The sequence below is a fragment of the Myotis lucifugus genome, unplaced genomic scaffold (genome assembly GCF_000147115.1).
Source record: "Myotis lucifugus unplaced genomic scaffold, Myoluc2.0 scaffold_67, whole genome shotgun sequence".
Classification (NCBI taxonomy): domain Eukaryota; kingdom Metazoa; phylum Chordata; class Mammalia; order Chiroptera; family Vespertilionidae; genus Myotis; species Myotis lucifugus.
In genome coordinates this window covers 4,977,108-4,997,339 of record NW_005871115.1, presented here as the reverse complement: position 1 = coordinate 4,997,339, position 20,232 = coordinate 4,977,108, and the positions used below count along the sequence as shown (strand labels likewise).

Below are 20,232 nucleotides of genomic sequence, written 5' to 3'. Positions count from 1 at the left end.
CATAAACTGCTGTTCTGATCCTATGGTGGAGGCCCCAATTTCCCCGGCAAAAGTGGTAGAGTGACAAGGAACAGCAAGCTGTAGGCTTGATGGGGTCAGTGTTGTAGTCTGTTCAGGTTACCATAACAGAACACCGGAGATTGGGCATCTCATATTTCTCACAGTTCTGGAGTCTGGAAAGCCCAGGACCATGGGGCTGGTAGATTAGGAACCTGGTGAGGGCCATTTCTCAAATGACCTCTTCTCACTGTAAGCTCACATGGAGAAAAACGGGGAAGAAGCTCTCTGGGGTGGCACTGATACCATTAAGACACTGATACCTCATAAGGACTCCAACCTTATGACCTAATCACCTCCTTAAAACCCCACTTAATACCATCACTATGGATTTGGATTTGGGATTCAACATGTGGATCTGTGGGGCACACAAACATTCAGACTACAGCAGTCAGGGCCTCAGATTCCTCATAGATTTTCCAAGGAACATACACTTTTTAAAAATGAGATCTGGCTTCAGGAGAAGCAGGAGATTGGCTATCCTTCATAGAAGACCTATAAGGCACTTAGCACAATGCCTAGCACAGACAGGCACCATCATTTCATTTAAAAAAATTTTGGTATATGTCTGATCTTCATTCTTATTTATTATAAAGAATTACTCATAACCCTGCCAAATAAATATATAGGGTTGCCAACAGTAAATAGTACCTTAAGTGAGGTCAAAAGGACCTCTTTTGAAGCAGAGACTAAAAGTTGGTGTGCCTATGTTTAGATCGAAATATAAGAAGCGTGAGTCACTGGCAGACTCCAGAGGTTTCTTACTGGTGCCTGCATAGCTGTCTCAGGGACAAGGCCGTGGTGGAGAGGTCCAGTGAAATGGTGTGAACTCTGGCCTCAATTTGAGAAGGTTATGGCATTGGATTTGGGGTCTTCTGTGCAGAGCCTGCCCAACAGCCCCGTATCATGGGTTGCTTAGGGAAATGCCTCCCATGTGCTGCAATTGCACTCAGCTGCAGGAGGTTGAAAGGGCTCCAAAGCAGATGTAAAGTATTAGACTTTGTCACAGTTATTTCCAACAAAGATTAAATGAGCAAAGCAGAAATTGCTTCTTCTGAGAGGCCAGAGATGAATAGGAAAAGCGTCCTCAGCGATGACTAATTGTTTCCCATTCACAGAAGGAAAGCCTGGAAATCTCTCAACTGTCTTAAAGCGGAGGAAAAGGTTTTCTGATAGAATCGCATGTCGGGCTGTGGAGCACATTGGTGATGTGGCTACAGAGACTTTCCCTCATGGAGTCTTCTGCAGAAGACTCTTCCTTCACTGGCAAGGCAGGGTGGGAGATTGAGTGACCAAGCGCACCCTTGGGATGAATTGTGGCGGGTGTCTGCTTTCTATAATGCAGATAATTGCTCCAATTCTCTGCCTCCCTTTGAAGCTAATGAAGAGTTGGCTGAGGCCTGCTCACCTCTGGAAAGGACTGGGCTTGGTCCTGGGTGTGTGTTCCACTGATGAAAGTCACAGGAATCTCACAGAACACACTGATACTGTTTTTCAGGTTCATGAAAAATAAGCAGTTCTTGCTTATGGACGATAGTAGCTGGGGAAGTACAAAGAGAGTTTCATTTTATGGCTGAAAAGTTGAGTTGTATTTGAAACAAACATTAAACAAAGTGGTTAGAAAAATGTAATTATTAAAGGGAATCTCCTTGCTTCCAAGGTTAATGGGGATTTTTTGATCCTCAAATACAAGTAAACATTTCACATGAAAGATTAAATAGATGCAATGACCTTTTTAAATTCTGAAGTTAACAAATGAGTGAATATTTGTTCTTTGTCCATATTGCCTCTTAATGAGTAATATTCATTGGATAAATCTTTAGACCAGTAATAGTCCATGGTGACTAGAGCATGTTAGCAAATGGTTATGACTGAAGTTAGTGAACTTTGCTTGACACATCCCTAATCAATAAGACTATATTTTTAGGCACTAATGGTGGGAGTTGATAAATTTATCACTAGCACTGTAATCTACATATAGTCACAGTTAGGCACTTTGCGCTTGTAGGTAACCTTTCTAATTGACTCACATGGAAGCTACATGCTGGTGTAGACTTTAAACACTGAAGCCACTTCTCACACAGGACACTCAGTGATAGGTGGTATGGTAGTTTTGGATTGTGTCAGTTTCTCTAGGTTGGAGGTACATTTCCCAGAATTCCTTTGTGTGGTTCAGGCTTGGACTTAGACACAGGAGGAATTTGCACCAGATTTGAGAAGCAGCAGTAAAGGAGCATCTGTTTTTTGGATGTGCATATGGACAGTAGCTGGCAATACTAGCCCAGGCCCAAAATGGTGAGCTACCAGAGATCAGCAACAACTCTGGACCCACAGCTCTTCCAGTTCCTGTCAGTTTCCCTCTTCAGCCTCAGAGTCTTGGCCAGGCATGTGTGGGGCTCCATGGCAACGGGCACCAGCCTCTCTTGCTGGGCCCCCAGGGCAGGGACTTTGGAGGCCCTCAACAGGCATGGATTCCCTTCGTCATTACTCTCCTCTCTCTATGTCCCACTCTCCTTCCTGAGCACTGGCACAGCTGACCTAGAGCGACTTCAAGCCCAGCACCAGAGGCGGAGGGGGGAGTGCCCACAATGTGTAAGGCTGAATCCTTATGATAAATCCTTATTTCTTGTCTTTCTCATCATTCTGCCTCTCTGATCCCACACTGACTCCTACAGGTGGCTCTACGATTGATTCGGGTGCTCAGCAGTGGTGAAGCACTCAAGTTCTCTCTGGTCTGCCATCCTCAGTGTGTTGGCTTAAGTCTTCAAATTTGTCCTCATCATCAGTGGAGGAGGACCACAGCAATTCTGAGGATTTCCTTCTCACAAAGTGTCCTGTGTTTCTTTATAAAGGTTTCCTTTACAATGGCATTCTTAATACCTTACACCTGCCATCATGTCGAAACAAATAAGATTAAATAAAACTATGCACAAGGTATGATATTGTGAAGTTAAGGCCAGCTGATAGAGAAAATTGGACCAGTAGTATGAACACACAAGTGAGAATTGGTTTTCTCCTGTAAACTATAGGGTTAACACTTGATTAAGTCACAAAAATCTTGGTTAGGCTTTTTCTTTCTTGATTTAAATTAAGGGGAATAGATCATCAAGTCAGCTGGGCTATTCATTCTCTCCTTGCATAAAAATTTATATGGAAACCTAAATTATTAAAAAAAACTGATGAGCAAGCAATATGATTGCGCCAGACAAGTGAGTCAAATTATCTTCAGAGCTGGGGTCACTCAGCTATGCAATCTGGTGTTGGAAGCTATGACCCAATTCCAGAGGTGGCAGTTATTGGGTTGATAGGGCAGTCTTAGAGATACTGAGATGCTTAATCTTTGGGTTCTGAGACTCAGCATACTAAATCTAGTTGTTTAAACAGACATAACCATATAAAACTAGAGTCTAATACCTTAGAAAATCAATTGCCTTAGTTCGCAGATTCTGTTTTTCACCTTTTCATTTAAGCTGACTTCTGCTCCTACCCACTCTCTTACCTATCATTAGTTGATCAGATTTTTGAATCAGTTCTTAGTGATACATTCCTTCCACATTCTTGGTGGGATCCTCACTGTAGCCCCCTGGGATGATTGCAGCAAGAATGTACATGAATGAGACAATTGTTTTCTAAGTTGAATTGGCATCCAGGCATTTATAATCTTGATGCAGGTAGGTGGTCAGTGAATGATACTTAGGTCTTGGAGAGTGAACATGATACTGGAAAAGAGAAAGTTTACAAGTCTTTGCAATGGTAAAATCGTCTGGTGGTGGCAGGCCACTGCTGGAATCCCAGAGAGGAAAGGGAGATGAAGTCCTTGGATACTGAGGATGCCTGTGACGTGTTGTCACACTTCTGTTTTCACTTCACTTCCTGTACTGGCTAGCTGTTCTGAAAGAGCCTAGACCAAAGATAAATGGACTCTAAAGAGCTGTATTTGTGTCAGAATAATCATTTTTATCTTAAGTATTTAATGATGGTAGTGTTTTGCTATTGTTTGTATCTCTAATCAGAGATCAATGATATAGTTATAATTAAGTAGTTATGAAGTCTGGGTTTTATCAGTCAATTTTCATCTCCCTGCTAGATGTTCCTGAGTTTATAACAAGTTTATGATTCTTGGCTCTTATTGATGGAACTAAAAAAATAAAAGGCTTGCAACAAAAATGGAGTGAACAATCAAACTGTGACTCATAAGTGAATTATCAGTCCCCAGGGAGCCTAGAAGTGGCTGGAAAACTCAGCAATCTGAGTCTGGGCAGAAACTGTAGTGTGCTTTTCTTCACTTTATCTTTCTATATTTCTTTTCATTTCTATACAATCCCATTTCCATCAGAAGAATAAGCACATGGGCCCACTCATATGCCTAGTGCCATTCTCTGCAAATAACAATAGGAGATGAGAAGAGCAACCACTTATTTAAGCAAGTAGAGCCTGTCTAATTATACATTGGGAATAGCCCAATGGTATTTTTTTCTGTTATATTATCCAACAATACCTCCTGCCTTGTTTTACTCTATAAAAGTCTCTTGAATGTCAATATGTGAATCAGTTAAAACATCAGTTACCTTTTTATAGTAGTATTCTTGTACTATAAATGGTTTGACAAAGGAAATCTCTTAACTGTGTTTTCTTCATTAATGGCATTACTAGTTCTCTCATCAGTAGAGACAGAACTTCTTTCTACAGGAAAAGAGAGAAAAAACTTTAAAATCTTTGCAAACATTCATTCTCCCTTATTCCTAAATCAGTATATAGGCACAACTCGGAGATACTGCAGGTTCTCTTCCAGACCACCTCAATGAAGCAAATATCACAATAAACTGAGTCACACAAACTTTTGGGTTTCCCTGGGCTGATAAAAGCTACGTTTGCACTATGTTTGAAATAGTGAAAGAATTACCAACATGTGACACAGACATGAAATGAGCAAATGCTGTTGGGAAAATGGCACCAATAGACTTGTTTGATACAGGGTTGCCACAAACCCTCAATTTGCAAAAGCAAAATATCTGTGAAGCACAATAAAATGAGGTATGTCTGTAATTAGGTTATTAGAGTTACTTCAGTTACTCCCCCTTTCATATCTCTCTTTCAACAAACAGTATTTAAAATGCATTCCGTGCAAAAATACCTCATCCGAAACAAACAGCAGTAAATTCTATGGCTCATTAAGGTGCTCCAAAGTGGTGATAAAGCCAATTCAACCAGGCCAGGAATTCCCGGCTCTTTAGGATTGTTGGCCAGTTTCCTACCAACTGTTTAATGGAAAATAGCCAAAGAGGTGATGGTTAAAGCTGAGAGTGATGGTTAAGGAAAAAAAGAGTACAATGGCATTTCTCAAGAAAGGCCTTCTAGGCCTTTCTAAAATCTAGTATACTTTATGTTTATCCTAGACTAACGGTACTTTAAACAGAATAATTGAAAAGGAAAACATTTGAACCCCATCCTGCTTTCTGCCATGGGGAGCTCACCTGGATGGGTTCTATCTACAGGGCCTCTCTTCCCTCTGGCTTCCAGTTGGGGTGGAGATCATAGGGAGGGAAGACTAAAATCAGGTCTTTATTCTTCCAGCTCCCTCCCTTTAGGGTCATCTTGGTCTGGTTGTGCTCTTCAAGTGAAGGTCACTCTCCTAACATGACAGCAGCTTTTATGTGACTCTCCACGTTTGGGGAACTTCTCCTTTTCCTTGTCCCTTCAAGTTTAGTTTTGCTAGTGAGTCAGCTGCTCCCACCTCTGGGGAAATGCACTATCTTCTGTGCTCCCATTTGTACAGTTCTGAGTGAGCCAGGTGTTTGCTGGTAGGACCTGACCTATGCCCACATCCAATATTTCCTGCCAGCTAAGGAATAGGAGTAACAAGTAAGGGGACTAGCCTGCATATTAGTACAATCACAGGGCAAAGTTGGTGAAACTCATGCTCACTGTCACTCTTAAAATCTTACCTTCAATAATGGTTTCTGCTATGACCAAACCCTCTAACTTCCACAGAAATGACAGGCAGATATCAACCAGGGGAAGAGACATGGGATCTAGTTCAACCTCCCAGACACTCAGAACCTGCTCAAGGGAGTTATGGAATAAGGGAGAGTTTCTTGGGGCCCTCTTCTATCTTGGCCGCTACTTAGCTGGGTCATATTAGGTGGACATAAGTCTGTATCACAGGCCTCCTTAGCATTGGAGTTAACACCTTACATTCCAGTTTCCTGATCTGCAAAATATGGAAATAAGTTTTTTCCAGCTCTAATTTTGCTGATAAAAGTGAAGTCTTTTAAGAAGTCCTGTGACAATGGCATCTTAATATATCATTAAAATTGCTCTAAGTAACTTAGGTTTGTTGCAGAAAATTTAGAAAACATTTTAAAAAATTTAAAAAGGATTAAAATAAATGGCACATAAAGGACAATGCTATTTCAAGAAGTGGCTACTGTAAATAAAGTTCAAAGAAAAAGAAAATAAGAGCTCAGGGACTTGAGGAGTCCATAAAGTACCTGGGCAGGTGAGTGAGGGAGAAGGGCAACCTTTCTCCAAAAGCAACCATGTCTAAAGCTTTGGATTATTTCTTTTCAGCTATTTCTCAATGCAAGGTAATCGGTACCACCATGGGCATTATTTTACTGCCAGATTTACTTTTTAATCTTTTTTTAGTAAAAACAAACAAACAAACAAAAAACCCTTAACTAACATGTGATGCTAAATTATTTTACCCAATCCTCTGTTATTTATTGAAATAGAAAGACTGGAATTAATGGTAGTATGCTGTAGTAAATATGCTTCTATATAGTTTGGTGTGTCTCAGACCATTAAACTCAGAATAAATTCCCAGAATTACAATAAGTAGGTGGAAATGTATGAGCATTTAAAAAGATTTCTTATAAATTTTACAAATGACTATCCAGAAAATTCAGATCTGTTTACATGCCCAGAAAGTGCAGGTGAATGTCATACCTCAATCTGAATACCTAGGGACAGAACCCAAATCTTCCATGAAGCATCACCTTTGATGAAATAGATGCATATTCTTGACCTCATGATGTTAAGTACCACCAAAATCTCCCAAAGCACTGAAGACAGAATGATTATCCAGAGGGCTGTTCTTTGACTTGGTTCTAAATAAAACAAACAAAAAAGTCTATAAGCTAGAAGAAGCATTACCAAAAGACAAAGAAAATGTGTGAGTGGGTGGGTAGAGTGTGCTTACTATTTTTGAAACCAGTTATTTCTGCCGTGCGGGTGGCAGGCAAATTTCATATTAGTGAAAACACTTTTCATAGTGAAAAGACAAGCCCTGTCTGGACCAGAGAGTTGTGATTTTTGTTTTTGTTTTGTTTTGTTTTATGAGCATAAATAATACCTACCAGTCTCAATGTCTCTATTGTGGGAAACCTGCAAAAGCTGTCATTTGAATGAATTTGGGGCTTAGTGGGAGTTGGGAAAGAAAAAGTCTGAAAACTTGAGAGGCAATGAGTCTATTATGCATTTAAGTTTCTGTTGTTTTATATTGTGACTACAGGCCCGGTGCATGACATTCATGCACTGTGGGGTGTGGGGGTCCCTCAGCCCAATCTGTACCTTCTCCAATCTGGGAGCCCTTAGGGGAGCCCTCTCCAATCCGGGAGTTTCTGTCTGTCTTTGCAATCATATGAGCGAATTGTCTGAGAACCCAACTCAATTTGGTTTGTTGCTCACAGAACAATAGAGGCATTTTTTTTTCCTTTGCTTCATTGGTGGAGATTTCCTGGAAGTTTTAGGATAGCATCCCTTTAATTTTTCCTAGACACTCTGATTTTACTTATGTCTCTCACCTTTGCTTTCCCTCCACCCCCCCCACTGCAATAGTAACTTGCTCCAGGCTCACTTTGCTCTAGTGTCTAGGAGACCCATCTGCCACCAGAACTACGATTCCCAGCATTCCTGGTGCTCCCTGCACTCTGGGCTTCCACTTCCAGTCCTGGGGCTGCCACCAAAACTACTATTCCCAGAATTCCTGGTGCTCCCCGCGATCTTCGTTTTCCCTTCCTGCTCTGTCTCTGTCCCATAGCCTCCCACTCTGCCAAGTCCTCCAAGCTGCCAGCTCTCCCTCTCTGCTCTCCTCTGGCAGTTTGGGGAGCCAATTTCCCCAAGCTGCTCCATTCTCCACTGGCTCTCCTGCTCTGCTCTCCGTCTGGCACCTGTGTATGCAAATTAACCCTCCATCTTTGTCAGGTTAATTTGCATACACACTCCTGATGGGCTGGTGAGCATAGTGGAGGGACGGTCAATTTAAATGTTTCTCTTTTATTATATAGGACTAGAGGCCCAGTGCACAAAAATTTATGCACTCAGGGTGGGGGGTACCTCAGCCCGGCCTGTGCCCTCTTGCAGTCAGGGACCCCTCGGGGGATGACCACCTGCTGGCTTAGGCCTGCTCCCTGGGGGATTGGGCCTAAGCTGGCAGTCATACATCCCTCTGGCAGCCCGAGAGCCCTCCGGGTATGTCCACTTGCCAGGGGGAGCAGGCCTAAGCTGCAGTCGGACATCCTTAGCGCTGCTTAGGAGGCGGGAGAGGCTCCCACCACCACTGCTGTACTGGTAGCCATCAGCCTGGCTTGTGGCTGAGCAGAGCTCTCCCTGTGGGACTGCACTGACCACCAGGGGGCAGCTCCTGCATTGAGCATCTGCCCCCTGGTGGTCAGTGTGTGTCATAGTGACCAGTCATTCCCAGTTGTTCTGCTGTTAGGGACAATTTGCATATTACCCTTTTATTATATAGGAGTGCCTGGCCAGCCAGGGTGAGGGGCTGATGGCTGTTTGCAGGCTGGCCACTGCCCCTTCAGTGTGGGGGTCCCCACTGGGGTGCCTGGCCAGCCTGGATGAGGGGCTGAGGGCCGTTTTCAGGCTGACCACACCTTCAGGGGGTGAGGGTCCCTGCTGGGGTGCCTGGCCAGTCTGAGTGAGGGGCTGATGGCTGTTTGCAGGCTGGCCAAGCCCCTCAGCAGGGACCCTCACCCCATGAGGGTGTGGCCAGCCTGGGTGAGGGGCTGATGGCTGTTTTCAGGTTGGCCACAGCCCCCAGCCACCCAAGCTCCCAGTGGAGGCTGGCTGGAAGCAGGTATCTGGGATTTATTTATCTTCTATAATTGAAAATTTGTTGCCATGAGCGGAGGCCACAGCCGGCTTAGGGCAGGCAGGAAGCTTGGCTTCCTCCATCGCCCGGGCAACCAAGCCTCCTGTTTGCTCCAGCTCCATGGCTGTCGGCCGCCATCTTGGTTGGGTTAATTTGCATATAGTCGCTCTGATTGGCTGGTGGACGTGGCTTGGGGCGTAGCGAAGGTATGGTCAATTAGCATCTTTGTCTTTTATTAGTGTAGATAAGAGAATTAATGCACTTTTTTCAAAGGAATAATTATGACTACAAACTAGCCTCAGCCCAGTGTTCTTCTTGAGTGATAAAGAGAGGGTGCAGTTCACCCTTGGCTTGGAGAAGACAGATTCCTAGGGAAATAGTGATAAGGAGTGCGGAGGTGATGGGAAGATCTAAGTAGGAGCCATGGTATTGGGTGAGAGGTTACAGGTGACCACAGGGACAATATATAGTACTTGAGGCTCCTCGGGAATAACTGGAGAAGCCTGAACTTTTCCCAGCATCCTCGTTAGTACCAGAATTGTAATTAGTATTAAAGGAAGTGGGGATCCTGGAAAGCAGAAACTTGGAGCCCTAATGTTACCAAAGTCAGAACCTGCTAACCTTGTGATCTAAAGTCTACCCAAATGTAGTAAGCAAGCATTAGAGCACAAAGCCTAATTCAGGGGGATAAATGTTTTAGGCTATTTTTAAAGATGAACAGCTTTACCCAATAGATCTCATTTTTAATGAACACACTTTTAATATTTTAAAATAAAAAAATTAATCTCTCCACGTATTTGTGTCAATGTGAAATTCAATACCCATGTAAAGAAGGAGTAATTAAGTAGAAATATTAACTTTCCAGCGTATTTTGATATGCATATTTTTTCTCCTGAAGGAAATCCTACAAGGTTAGCTTCTTCTTACTTTATCTGTGATCTTAGTTCCCCTATCTGTGGAAAGATTTGCCCAAGGTCACATATTGATTCAGCAGCAAAATTTAGCAAGAATTATTTAATTCCATTCCATCCAGTGTAAACTTTATCTAGCAGATCTCAACTCTAGGAATAACAAGCAGCCCTATCTGGGCCTCCTTTTCAAATGTTGCAACATGTTCTGGAAAAGGCAGCAAGTAGAAAATTTCCATTCAGAATAGAAAACCAAGTTTCCTTGAAAGAGTGAAGTAAAAGGTACGGGTACTATTTGCCCTGTTCTCTTGCCTGCTGGGGTAGTTCCTTCTACAGACCTCTGCCTGGGTTAGGTTTGGGGAGTAGGGAGGAGTTTGAGCAGACCCTCCTCAAGTCTCAACTGACCAAGGTTTACCTGGAAAAGATTCAGAAAAGCTGGATTGGTCTAAGGCTTCGCTTTGTGTAAACTGAAACTTAGACCTGTGGTTAGAAAGATGGGCCATGTGTGGTCTGCAGACCATTTCTTCCTGATAATTTTTCTACACTCCAAAATGAATCCAATATGAGGCAGAATTTTAAAAATAGGATGCAAGCTTAACTGTATTTTACATAAAATGGACACTTCTGTTTTGGAGAAAAATAGCTTCACATCCCAGTTTTCAGTATTCTCAAAGTGGCAGCTCTACCAAGGAATTGTTATCACTTAGTGTCTAGAAGCTTTTGTCTATTTGAAGACCACTTAACCTAAAGACAGGTCTCGGTTCTTAATCTCAAAGTCTTATTACATAGAATCACCAAGCCTCCAAGTATGTTATTCCTACTAATTTTCACAAGTAGGATGATATGATATAAATATTTCTAAACCATATTCCATTGACTCAAATATCTTTATCAAATAATAAAAAGAGAGGTGCCATGGTCTCCCATGATGTCAAGTTGATAGTTTAAGGGTAAGGGGATCAATCAACCCACTTAGAAAGTCAGCTTCATGAGTACACATTCCACTATGAATAGTGAATTAGAAATATTTTAAATAATTAGTTTTGGCATTTAGCTATCAGCAGAGGTAAAAAATGAGCTGAATCGGGCATCCACTTAGTGTTTCAAATGTCCTTTGGTGGCTTCTCCCTCCCAGGTTCACAGACTGTGCTTCCCCAGCATCCAGCAGAGCCCCAATTCCAAACTCCTACTGTGTCTACAGCCTCAACCCCCCAATACTGGACCCTAAGGAACATATTAGGCACAGTGATAAAAGGAATTGAAGATGCTCAGCCTGCAGAGTCATAAAACATATATGTTCCCTCTTAATTTCTAAAGCCCTGAAGCCAGCTAGGGAGGTGACACCACCTGGGTTTTAACTCCTACTACCTGACAGTGAGCACTCAAGCATGGGCACCCAATATTAACATTGCTTCCAGTTCCCAACATTTTAAACTCACTGTTCTGCTTCTGTTGGCTTCTCAAATGCTGGTGTTTCCCAGGATTCTCTGCTTGTCACTCTGTCTACTCCTTAGTTGTCTGTTACTTCTATGGTCTCAATCATTTCTTAATCTCTCTTTCTAGACAAAGTTCTTTTCTTGTACATAAGAAGTACATTTCCAAATGTGTGTTAATCCCCCGTGGTCTGAACTCTTTTGAAGCAGGAACTGTGCTGGGTGTTCTGGCTTGCCTCTCCCCACTCCATGATTGAACCCCATTCTGTCCTTCTGTAGTTCTGTAGGTTGACTTCTGTGGGCTGCCATGGATTGTTTATTTTGGGCTCTAGATTCGCCTACCATTTAATCCACCTGCAAGAGAATATGCCCCCCAAATCTTCTAAAATTCAAGTACAGGATCTTTCTGATGTTTCTAATCCTTCTTTGATTTCTCATTACTTCCAGGACCCTGGTCAAACTCCTTCACAAGGTATAGAAGTTCTTTCATCTTGTTTTCCCGCACTCTCCAGGCTCATCTCTTGGTAATTTAGCCTTGCTGTCAACACTTAAACTTTCATAAAGCCAGTAATATTTACTCCCCTGTGCTTTTGCATATAATGCATCTTTTTTTTTTCCAACCTGGAATGCCTATGTTCTCCTGAAATTCCCTACAACTTGTTTAAAATTCTGTTCTTATTCAACTTCCTTAGGCATATATTCTTTACTCCATGCATACCCAACCATGGTGAATAGAATTAATTGCTCCCTTTGTATGCACCCTTCCTGGTTGAATTTTATTTTTACATGGTTTATACTAGATGCTATAGATGCAGAAATAAGAGCCCTTGTCCTTAAGTTCACAGTCTGAGAGCAACAACCCTTACTTAGCACATAATAAATCATCAACAAGACAAACAGCATGGAGCCTAAGGACCTGTTGGTGCTTTAGGACACTCAATTCTGAATAAACATGAGAAAATACAATTTCCCATAGAAAATATTTACAATTTAATATGAACATTTGCATTGTTTTCCATGTATCCATTGCTGCCTGACTGATGAAAAATGGACATTGGGTGACCATGCCTTTAGCACTCAAATCATGTAAAGGTATAAAGCACTTATAATTTTAGTATCTTCTCAGTGGGCATCTTGAGAATGTGAAACACAGAAAAATAGATTTACAGAAAAATCTTGTACAATGGAGATTTCCCTATATAATGGAGATTTACAGAAAAATCTTGTGTTGCTTCTAATGAAATATAAAACAATTTTTTTCCTTAGAATTGGATAAAGAGTATCAAATAAATTTTTCTTCTCATTAATTTTTCATAAACAGTAGGTTATAAATACAGAGATTGATCAGAGTTTGGGTTTGTTCAAATAAATGAGAGGAAGGAGTGTTAAAAACTGCTCATGCAATGATGAAGGTATTGATAAAGATTAATGGGCTAATACTACATGAAGAGACCAAAGAAATCAATTAATGCACAATTAATATTTGACACTGGAGGCAAGAGCATACAATGGAGTAAAGACAGTCTCTTCAATAAATGGTGTTGGGAAAATTGGACAGCTACATGCAAAAAAAAAAATGAAACTAGACCACTAACTTACACCATACACAAGAATAAATTCAAGATGGATAAAAGACTTAAATGTAAGTCATGAAACAATAAAGATCCTAGGAGAAAACATAGGCAGCAAAATATCAGACATCCCACATAGCAGAATTTTCTCAGATATATGGCCTAGGGCAAGAGAAACAAAAGAAAAAATAAACAAATGGGACTATCCTATATAATAAAAGGCCAGCAACCATAAGTGTAATGACCGGAATGACGGCTCAACCAGTCACTATGAGGTGGGGGGCTGGCAAGGGGAACTGGGTGGCTGGCAGTGGTGGCAGTCTGGGACTCGGGGCCAGCGAGGGGAACCTGGTGTCTGGCGGTGGAGGCGGGTCAGGACCCGGGGCTGGCAAATGGGTGGAAGATGGGCCTGATCACAGGCTAGGCCTAGGGACCCTACCCACACACGATTTCGTGCGCTGGGACTCTAATATCAAAATAAAAAGCTTCTGCATATTAAAGGAAACTGTCATCAAAATGAAAAGGGAGAACTTTGTATGGGAGAACATATTTGCCAATGATACATCTGATAAAAGGTTAATTTCCAAAATATGTAAAGTACTCATACAACTCAACAAAATGAAGACAAACAATCCAATTTAAAAATGGGCAGAAGGCCTGAAGAGACACAGGCCTTCTGGACATACAGAAGGCCAAGAGGCATATGAAAAAATGCTCAAAGTCACTAATCATCAGAAAGAGGCAAATTAAAAATGACAAGGAGGTACCACCTCACACCTGCCAGAATGACTACCATCGACAAATCAACAAACAACAAATACTGGTGAGGATGTGGAATAAAAGGAACCCTAGTGCACTGTTGGTGGGAATGCAGACTGGTACAACCACTGTGGAAAACATTGTGGAATTTCCTCAAAAAAAAAAAAAGAAAGAAAGAAAAAGTGGAACTGCGATTTGACCCAGTGATCCCACTTCTAGGAATATATCCTAAGAAGCCTAAAACAGCAATCAGAAAGAATATATGCACCCCTATGTTCATAGCACCATTATTAACAATAGCTAAAATCTGGAAACAGCCCAAGTGCCCATCAGTAGATGAATGGATAAAAAGGCTGAGGACATTTACACAATGGAATACTATGCAGCTGTAAAAAAGAAGATCTCTTACCCTTTGAAACAGCATGGGGGGACCTGGAAAGTATTATGCTAAGTGAAATAAGTCAGTCAGAGAAAAACAAGTATCACATGATCTCACTTATATGTGGAATCCAATGAACAAAATAAACTGATGAACAAAATAGACCCAGAGACATAGAAGCATGCAACAGACTGATGTATTTCAGAGGGAAGGGGGGAGCAGGAAGAAATTAACCAAATAACTTATATGCATATATGTATAAACTATGGACACAGACAATAGTTCAGTGAAGGCCTGGGGAGAAGGCGAGAGTGGCATGGAGGTGGGTGGAAAGGGGAGAGACATCTGTAATACTTTCAACAATAAAGATAATTTTAAAAAGAGAGAAACTTTACAATAGCTAAGATTTGGAATCAGCCTAAGTGCCCATCAGCAGATGAATGGATTAAAAAACCTTGACACATCTATGCAATGGAATACTATGCCGAAGTAAAAGGAAGGAACTCCTACCATTTGCAACAGCATGGATGGAGCTGGAGAGCATTATACTAAGTGAAATAAGCCAGTCAGAGAAAGATAAATATCACACGATCTCATTCATTTGTGGACTATAATGAACAACATAAACTGATGAACAAAAACAGATCTAGAGACAGAGAAGCATTGATCAGATGCTCAAACCTCAGAGGGAAGGTAGGGGAGGGTGGGGCTAAGGAGGAGAGATCAACCAAAGGATTTGTATGTATGCACATAAGCATAAGCGATGGATGCAGACAACAGGGGGTGAGGGTGAGGGCAAGAAGGGGGGGGATGAGGGGACAATGGGGGGTAAAGACACATTTGTAATACCTTAATCAATAAAAAATTTTTAAAAAGAGAGAAACTAAAGAGAAACCATAATACTAATTAGTTAACTTTTGTTTAGTTGAAAGATTGGCAAGAATCAGAGGTTGGGACCTGGTAATAGACAAGCAAGCATTATTTCCTTCTCCTCTGACCTTTTAAAGTACAATGCAGGTAGAAAATCCTCTTTAGAGAATAAACCGTAGAGAAATACATTGGTATTTATGAATAAATATGCTAATTTCCATTTCACAAATGTTTTCATTAACACCTAGCAAGGTGAGAATTACTTCGATTTAATCAATGAGGAACTAATGTTTAGAAGTAAAAACGATTGATTGCTTAAGGTAAAATAGCCAGTAAATATTATACTGGGGACTCCAGTCCTGGTCTTGTAACAGCCACAGATGCATTTTCTTTCCTTTGTGTTCTGTTCTGTCCTGTAAATCATTCCCCATCCCCCCAACCCTTGGACATAGCACATATACACAGAAAGCCCCATGAAGCCCACTTTCATTGTCCATCTCCCTGTCCATGTTTGCTTCAGCAATGGATTTTCAATAGTACATTCATACAATAAATTTGATCCTATGATATTTACCCTTATTATAAAAAGGATCAAAAGACCCAATTCCTTCCATATTGCCTTCAGGGATAGGTGTATTGTTCACTTGCCATGTACGAACTGGACAAAGATAAACACTTAACACGCCACATATTACGGAGCTGTTTGTGTTCCTCTTTTCACACTTTATCGCCAGTGTGACAAAAGTGAAGGGGGAGAAAGAAGGGCTTTTGGGAACTGTCATCATTAGCTTCTTGTTAGGCCATCTTTGCAGAACATTTATTATTTTAATATCCATGCAATGGAAAGATAAGCCTTATGAGCAAAACTTGGCAGTCACTGAAAGGAAAAACAAAACAAAAACTGTAGAACTGTAAGATCGTGTGTGGTTATCTACAAGTGAAAAAAAAGGGCATTCATGGGTACATAGCAACTAGTGATCTCAATTCTCTAGAAAGAACACTAGAATGAAATCTAATAGCCTCACTGAGCAACCAAAATGTGGGTGTTGAAGTCTATAAACTAGCGCTCATGCAGCACTCTGCACTCCTCAGGTACTGCACTACTCAGTCATTTTGACATTACTTACACATTATTCTTAGATTTCTGAGTCAAGGTCTGACGCAGTTAAATAGGACAGAGGGAGAAGGAACAGTGCTGGGTAAAACAACGCATTAGAAAATGCCCCTTCTCCAATAAATAAATGAATAGATAAATACAATTAATATGGGCAAGAGGTAAGTACAATTGATGCTTGAACACAGTGCGTATAAACTGCATGGGTCCACTCACCCGCAGATATTTTTCAATAGCCCTGCAGGATTCACACCTACATTCTTCAAGGGTCGACTGGCCATTGAGAACACATGTATGTGAAGGGCTGGCTTAAGGTTTACACAGATTTACAACTGCATGGGTGGTTGGCACATCTAATCCCTGTGTTCTCCAAGGGTTAACTGAATATAATATTAAAATTAACTGTATAATTTCATATGAGCATTTTCATTGTTTGCCAGTGTCCATTGCTGCCATTCTGTTTTCATTCAGAAATGAAAAAAAGTGCAATTTAAGTCAATAATTCAATATTTTTAAGATATCATATTGGCATTAATTTTATGATTGATGGTACTAGGTACTGATAAGACTAAGGGGAAAGTGGATGCTCTTATAATGCTGATGGAAGTAATGCATTAAAAATCTTACATCTGACACTTTTTTTCTTCAGATCATTTTTCTGCATTTAGTGTAAGGATGTCAATCTCATTAATTTTTTCTTACAATGTAAAACACTGGAAATGCGTGCATATCTACTAATGGGAGAACGGGTGTGTCAATTATGGCATGTCTATACTATGAGATACTGTTCATTAAAAATGAGGTCTATTTGTATGTATTGACTTAGGAAGCCAGCAGTATATCAAATTAAGAAAAAGACACTTCGGAAAAACATGGAATTATATCATTGTTATGTTTTGTAAAACCTTACATGCATACTTACCTCCCACCTCTAGGACCACTTTGTGATTTTTCTAGCTGTTGTTTCCACACAGCACAATTAAATTCCTTCATACAAATGGCTTAATCTTCTGAAAGTTAGGGAAGCATTTTCACTGTGTATTTCACTGAGGAAGAGGGTGACCTGGTTGTGTATCTGGGATCTTGCTTTCCCAAATGGTCACTGTCTTTGTAGTACGTATAAACATCACCTTGATTCCTCCAGTGAATTATGACTTTTTCACCCACTCTCAAATGATCAAGGGAGAATTACATCTTCCTCAAGTCTTCCAATGACTATTTGCTCACTCATAGTACTAAAATGAATGAAGAAAGCTGGAAAGACTGTGTATAAAATGAAGAGCCGTTATGAAGAGAATTAGTGATGGGTGCTTATTAAGGGTTATGTTAGGACTACCTAGAAGAACTATATTAGGTCAACAGCCTGATCATTAACAGACACAGCATCAAGAACTCTTGCTAGTCTAATTACTAGAAACAAGCCATGAAGCTCTGTGTTTGAGTTACTGCAATTTTAATAGACTATCTGTTTGATTCATTGTAGCTATGAGAATTGTCAACAGCCTAAAGCATAGAAATATTAGTTTGCTCCCCCCTTGATCAATAGTCTCATCTCTCCTCTAATCCTGGCCTGCTATAGTTACTGGAAATTATGTATATTATGTAATAAAAGACTCCTATTGATTTTTATTCCCTGAACACATTTACTTTTAACACCTACTATAACAATAACAAATTAGTTTATCCAGCTAGCTGGAGCTAGCAGGCCCTAAACATGCTTAACTTGGTTGAGCTAGGAAATATTTGAGCACATAGAAGATGCTGTTGGGTTCAGAAATCTGTTAGGAATATGCAGACATTAGTTTCAAGTGAGGGAGCACACAGGAAGGAGGAGTCCAAAATGGGCAATGAAGTGACTCATTTATTTTGGTTTTGGGACAACTCTCAGGCTATTCCATGAGTTAATAAAAACTAGTAAATAAACATTCTGAATATAAATGTGGAAGTCCAATTTTCCATTTCAGAAGTTGATTTTAAAAACCAAATGGACTTATCAAAATCAAGGTTTTTTTGCAAAGAATATATACTTAGCTACTTCATAATCATTGAAGCCAGAATCCAGGTTCTTTGATCAGTAGGTTGAGTGCCCTATATATGAATTCCATGATATTAGGACTGAAAAGCTTAGCTTAGCTTATGGACAATGTAGTAAACTCCTTTGGACTCTGGGCAAGGCCACCACAGATGGGGGAATTGGGTGCTCATGTGGCCCTGTCACATCTTTTTCCTCTGGCACTATTTCCACTCTGCCATGTCCTACTTCTCTTCCTCAGCGAGATTGTTTATTTCTGTACAAAGTGTTAGAGGGATGTGGTATTATGCTGAGAGAAAGGCATGGAAAGATGAGATAGAAAAGGAGTGGTTTTGTTGACCTCACTAATTGTTCTACTAAGCACCTCTGATATTTTATCAGTTAATTAAAAATGCCTGTCACAGTACCTAGTAAAGCTGATAATGCCTTCTGTCAAGTGTTGAGTAAGTACCAAGCTTACACTAAAAAAATAAAATAAAAAATCAATCAACCAATCAATCAAACTTGCCTTTCTAGTGATTTTATTTCTGTTAGCAGATAACAGATTAGAAGAGCTTTAATCATAGTAGGCAGGAGAAAAATATGATTTTTAATCTTCATGCAGACTTTTCATTAACTGATCTTTTAGAAAAGTTCACAATGCTATGGCTAGAGAGGAAACAGCCACCTTGAGCTGTGTACTCATGTTCCTCTTGAATATACAAATAACTAACACTTGGGTATATTACAAAGGAACTGACTTTGAGATCCGCTTAGAGATATTATAAGAATGAGGAAGAGAGACAGCATCTTGTGGAGGTCATGTTAATTATCCTATTAAAAAGAAGCAAAACATGTATTCTATGGATTTTAAGAGCAAACAGGAATTAGAAAAGAAGGTGTCTGACTATTTATAGATTAGTAAAATAAAATAGGGTTCATCCACACAGATAATTCTTCTGCAACCATTAAAGCTGATCCCAAAAGACGGTTCAGTAGCATGGAAGGGAGTTCTTATCTTATTGGAGAAAATTAGATTACAATGCAGCTTTTAAGTGGCACAGTTCCTTTCTAAAAGCACACGCATTTCTGCACTTTGGAGACTGACATGACATATGACTAAATATTCACTAGACTGTTAACTGTGGAGAGCAGGTGTCACATCAAAAGCAGCATCTTTTTAACATGACTGCGTATTCCTATTACATATATCTACCTAAAAATTGGAAAAGCAGCACAAACATATTAAAATACAATTAGAGAAAACATTTGCAATATGACACAGTTATCACTCCAATAGCTTCCATCTTTCTCAGAGCAACAGGTACTGAAAAATGGCTGTTGAATGAAAAAAGATTTGGAATACATCCAAGGGTAGTTCTCTGGATAATAATTTTTTGGTCTGTTATATTTTTAAAATATATTTTTATTGATTTCAGAGAGCAAGGGAGAGGGAAAGAGAGATAGAAATATCAATAATGAGAGAGAATAATTGATCGGCTGCCTTCTGCATGCCCCCCTCATTGGTGCATGTGCCTGACTGGGATTCGAATAGCGACCTCCTGGTCCATAGATCCATGCTCCACCACTGAGTAATGACTGCCAGGCTTTGTCTGTTATTTTTAAAGCTTTATACAATTGACATGTACTGTTTTTACAGCAAATATGCTAAAACAAAATTCAATTTAAATATTAAATGCCAATGATGTTAACTATGATGTTGCTTATAATGACACATAAAAAAGCAATTAAAACAAAACCTGGAAACCTATCCTTAAATGTTCAATAATAGTGTGGATCATAAGGCAGCCATTAAAGTCATGGCTTCAGAGTGTTTCAAAAGCTTTAAAAAGTGAGAAAATATGGATGGCAAAATGTATACACACAATGTCACTTCAAATAAGTGAAGTACAACTTATTTTCTCTGGCGATGGGATGATAGATAATTTTTACTCTTTAACAAATATCCTGTTTAAAGAACAATATGTAGTAATTTATTTTAAAAACCTCTGAAAAAAAATTGT

The 20,232-nt window shown here is 40.2% G+C and overlaps 1 protein-coding gene across 1 annotated transcript; it reads right to left on the bottom strand.

The window, feature by feature from the left end:
• Window positions 1–3,904: 3,904 nt before the first annotated feature.
• On the bottom strand, window positions 3,905–19,018 carry HHLA2 (HERV-H LTR-associating 2). The gene is given in 9 exon segments (XM_014457004.1): window positions 3,905–3,958; window positions 7,006–7,196; window positions 9,637–9,731; window positions 15,524–15,658; window positions 15,660–15,887; window positions 17,184–17,268; window positions 17,271–17,361; window positions 17,363–17,460; window positions 18,970–19,018. Coding segments are annotated over 9 exon segments (1,026 nt in total).
• Window positions 19,019–20,232: the final 1,214 nt, after the last annotated feature.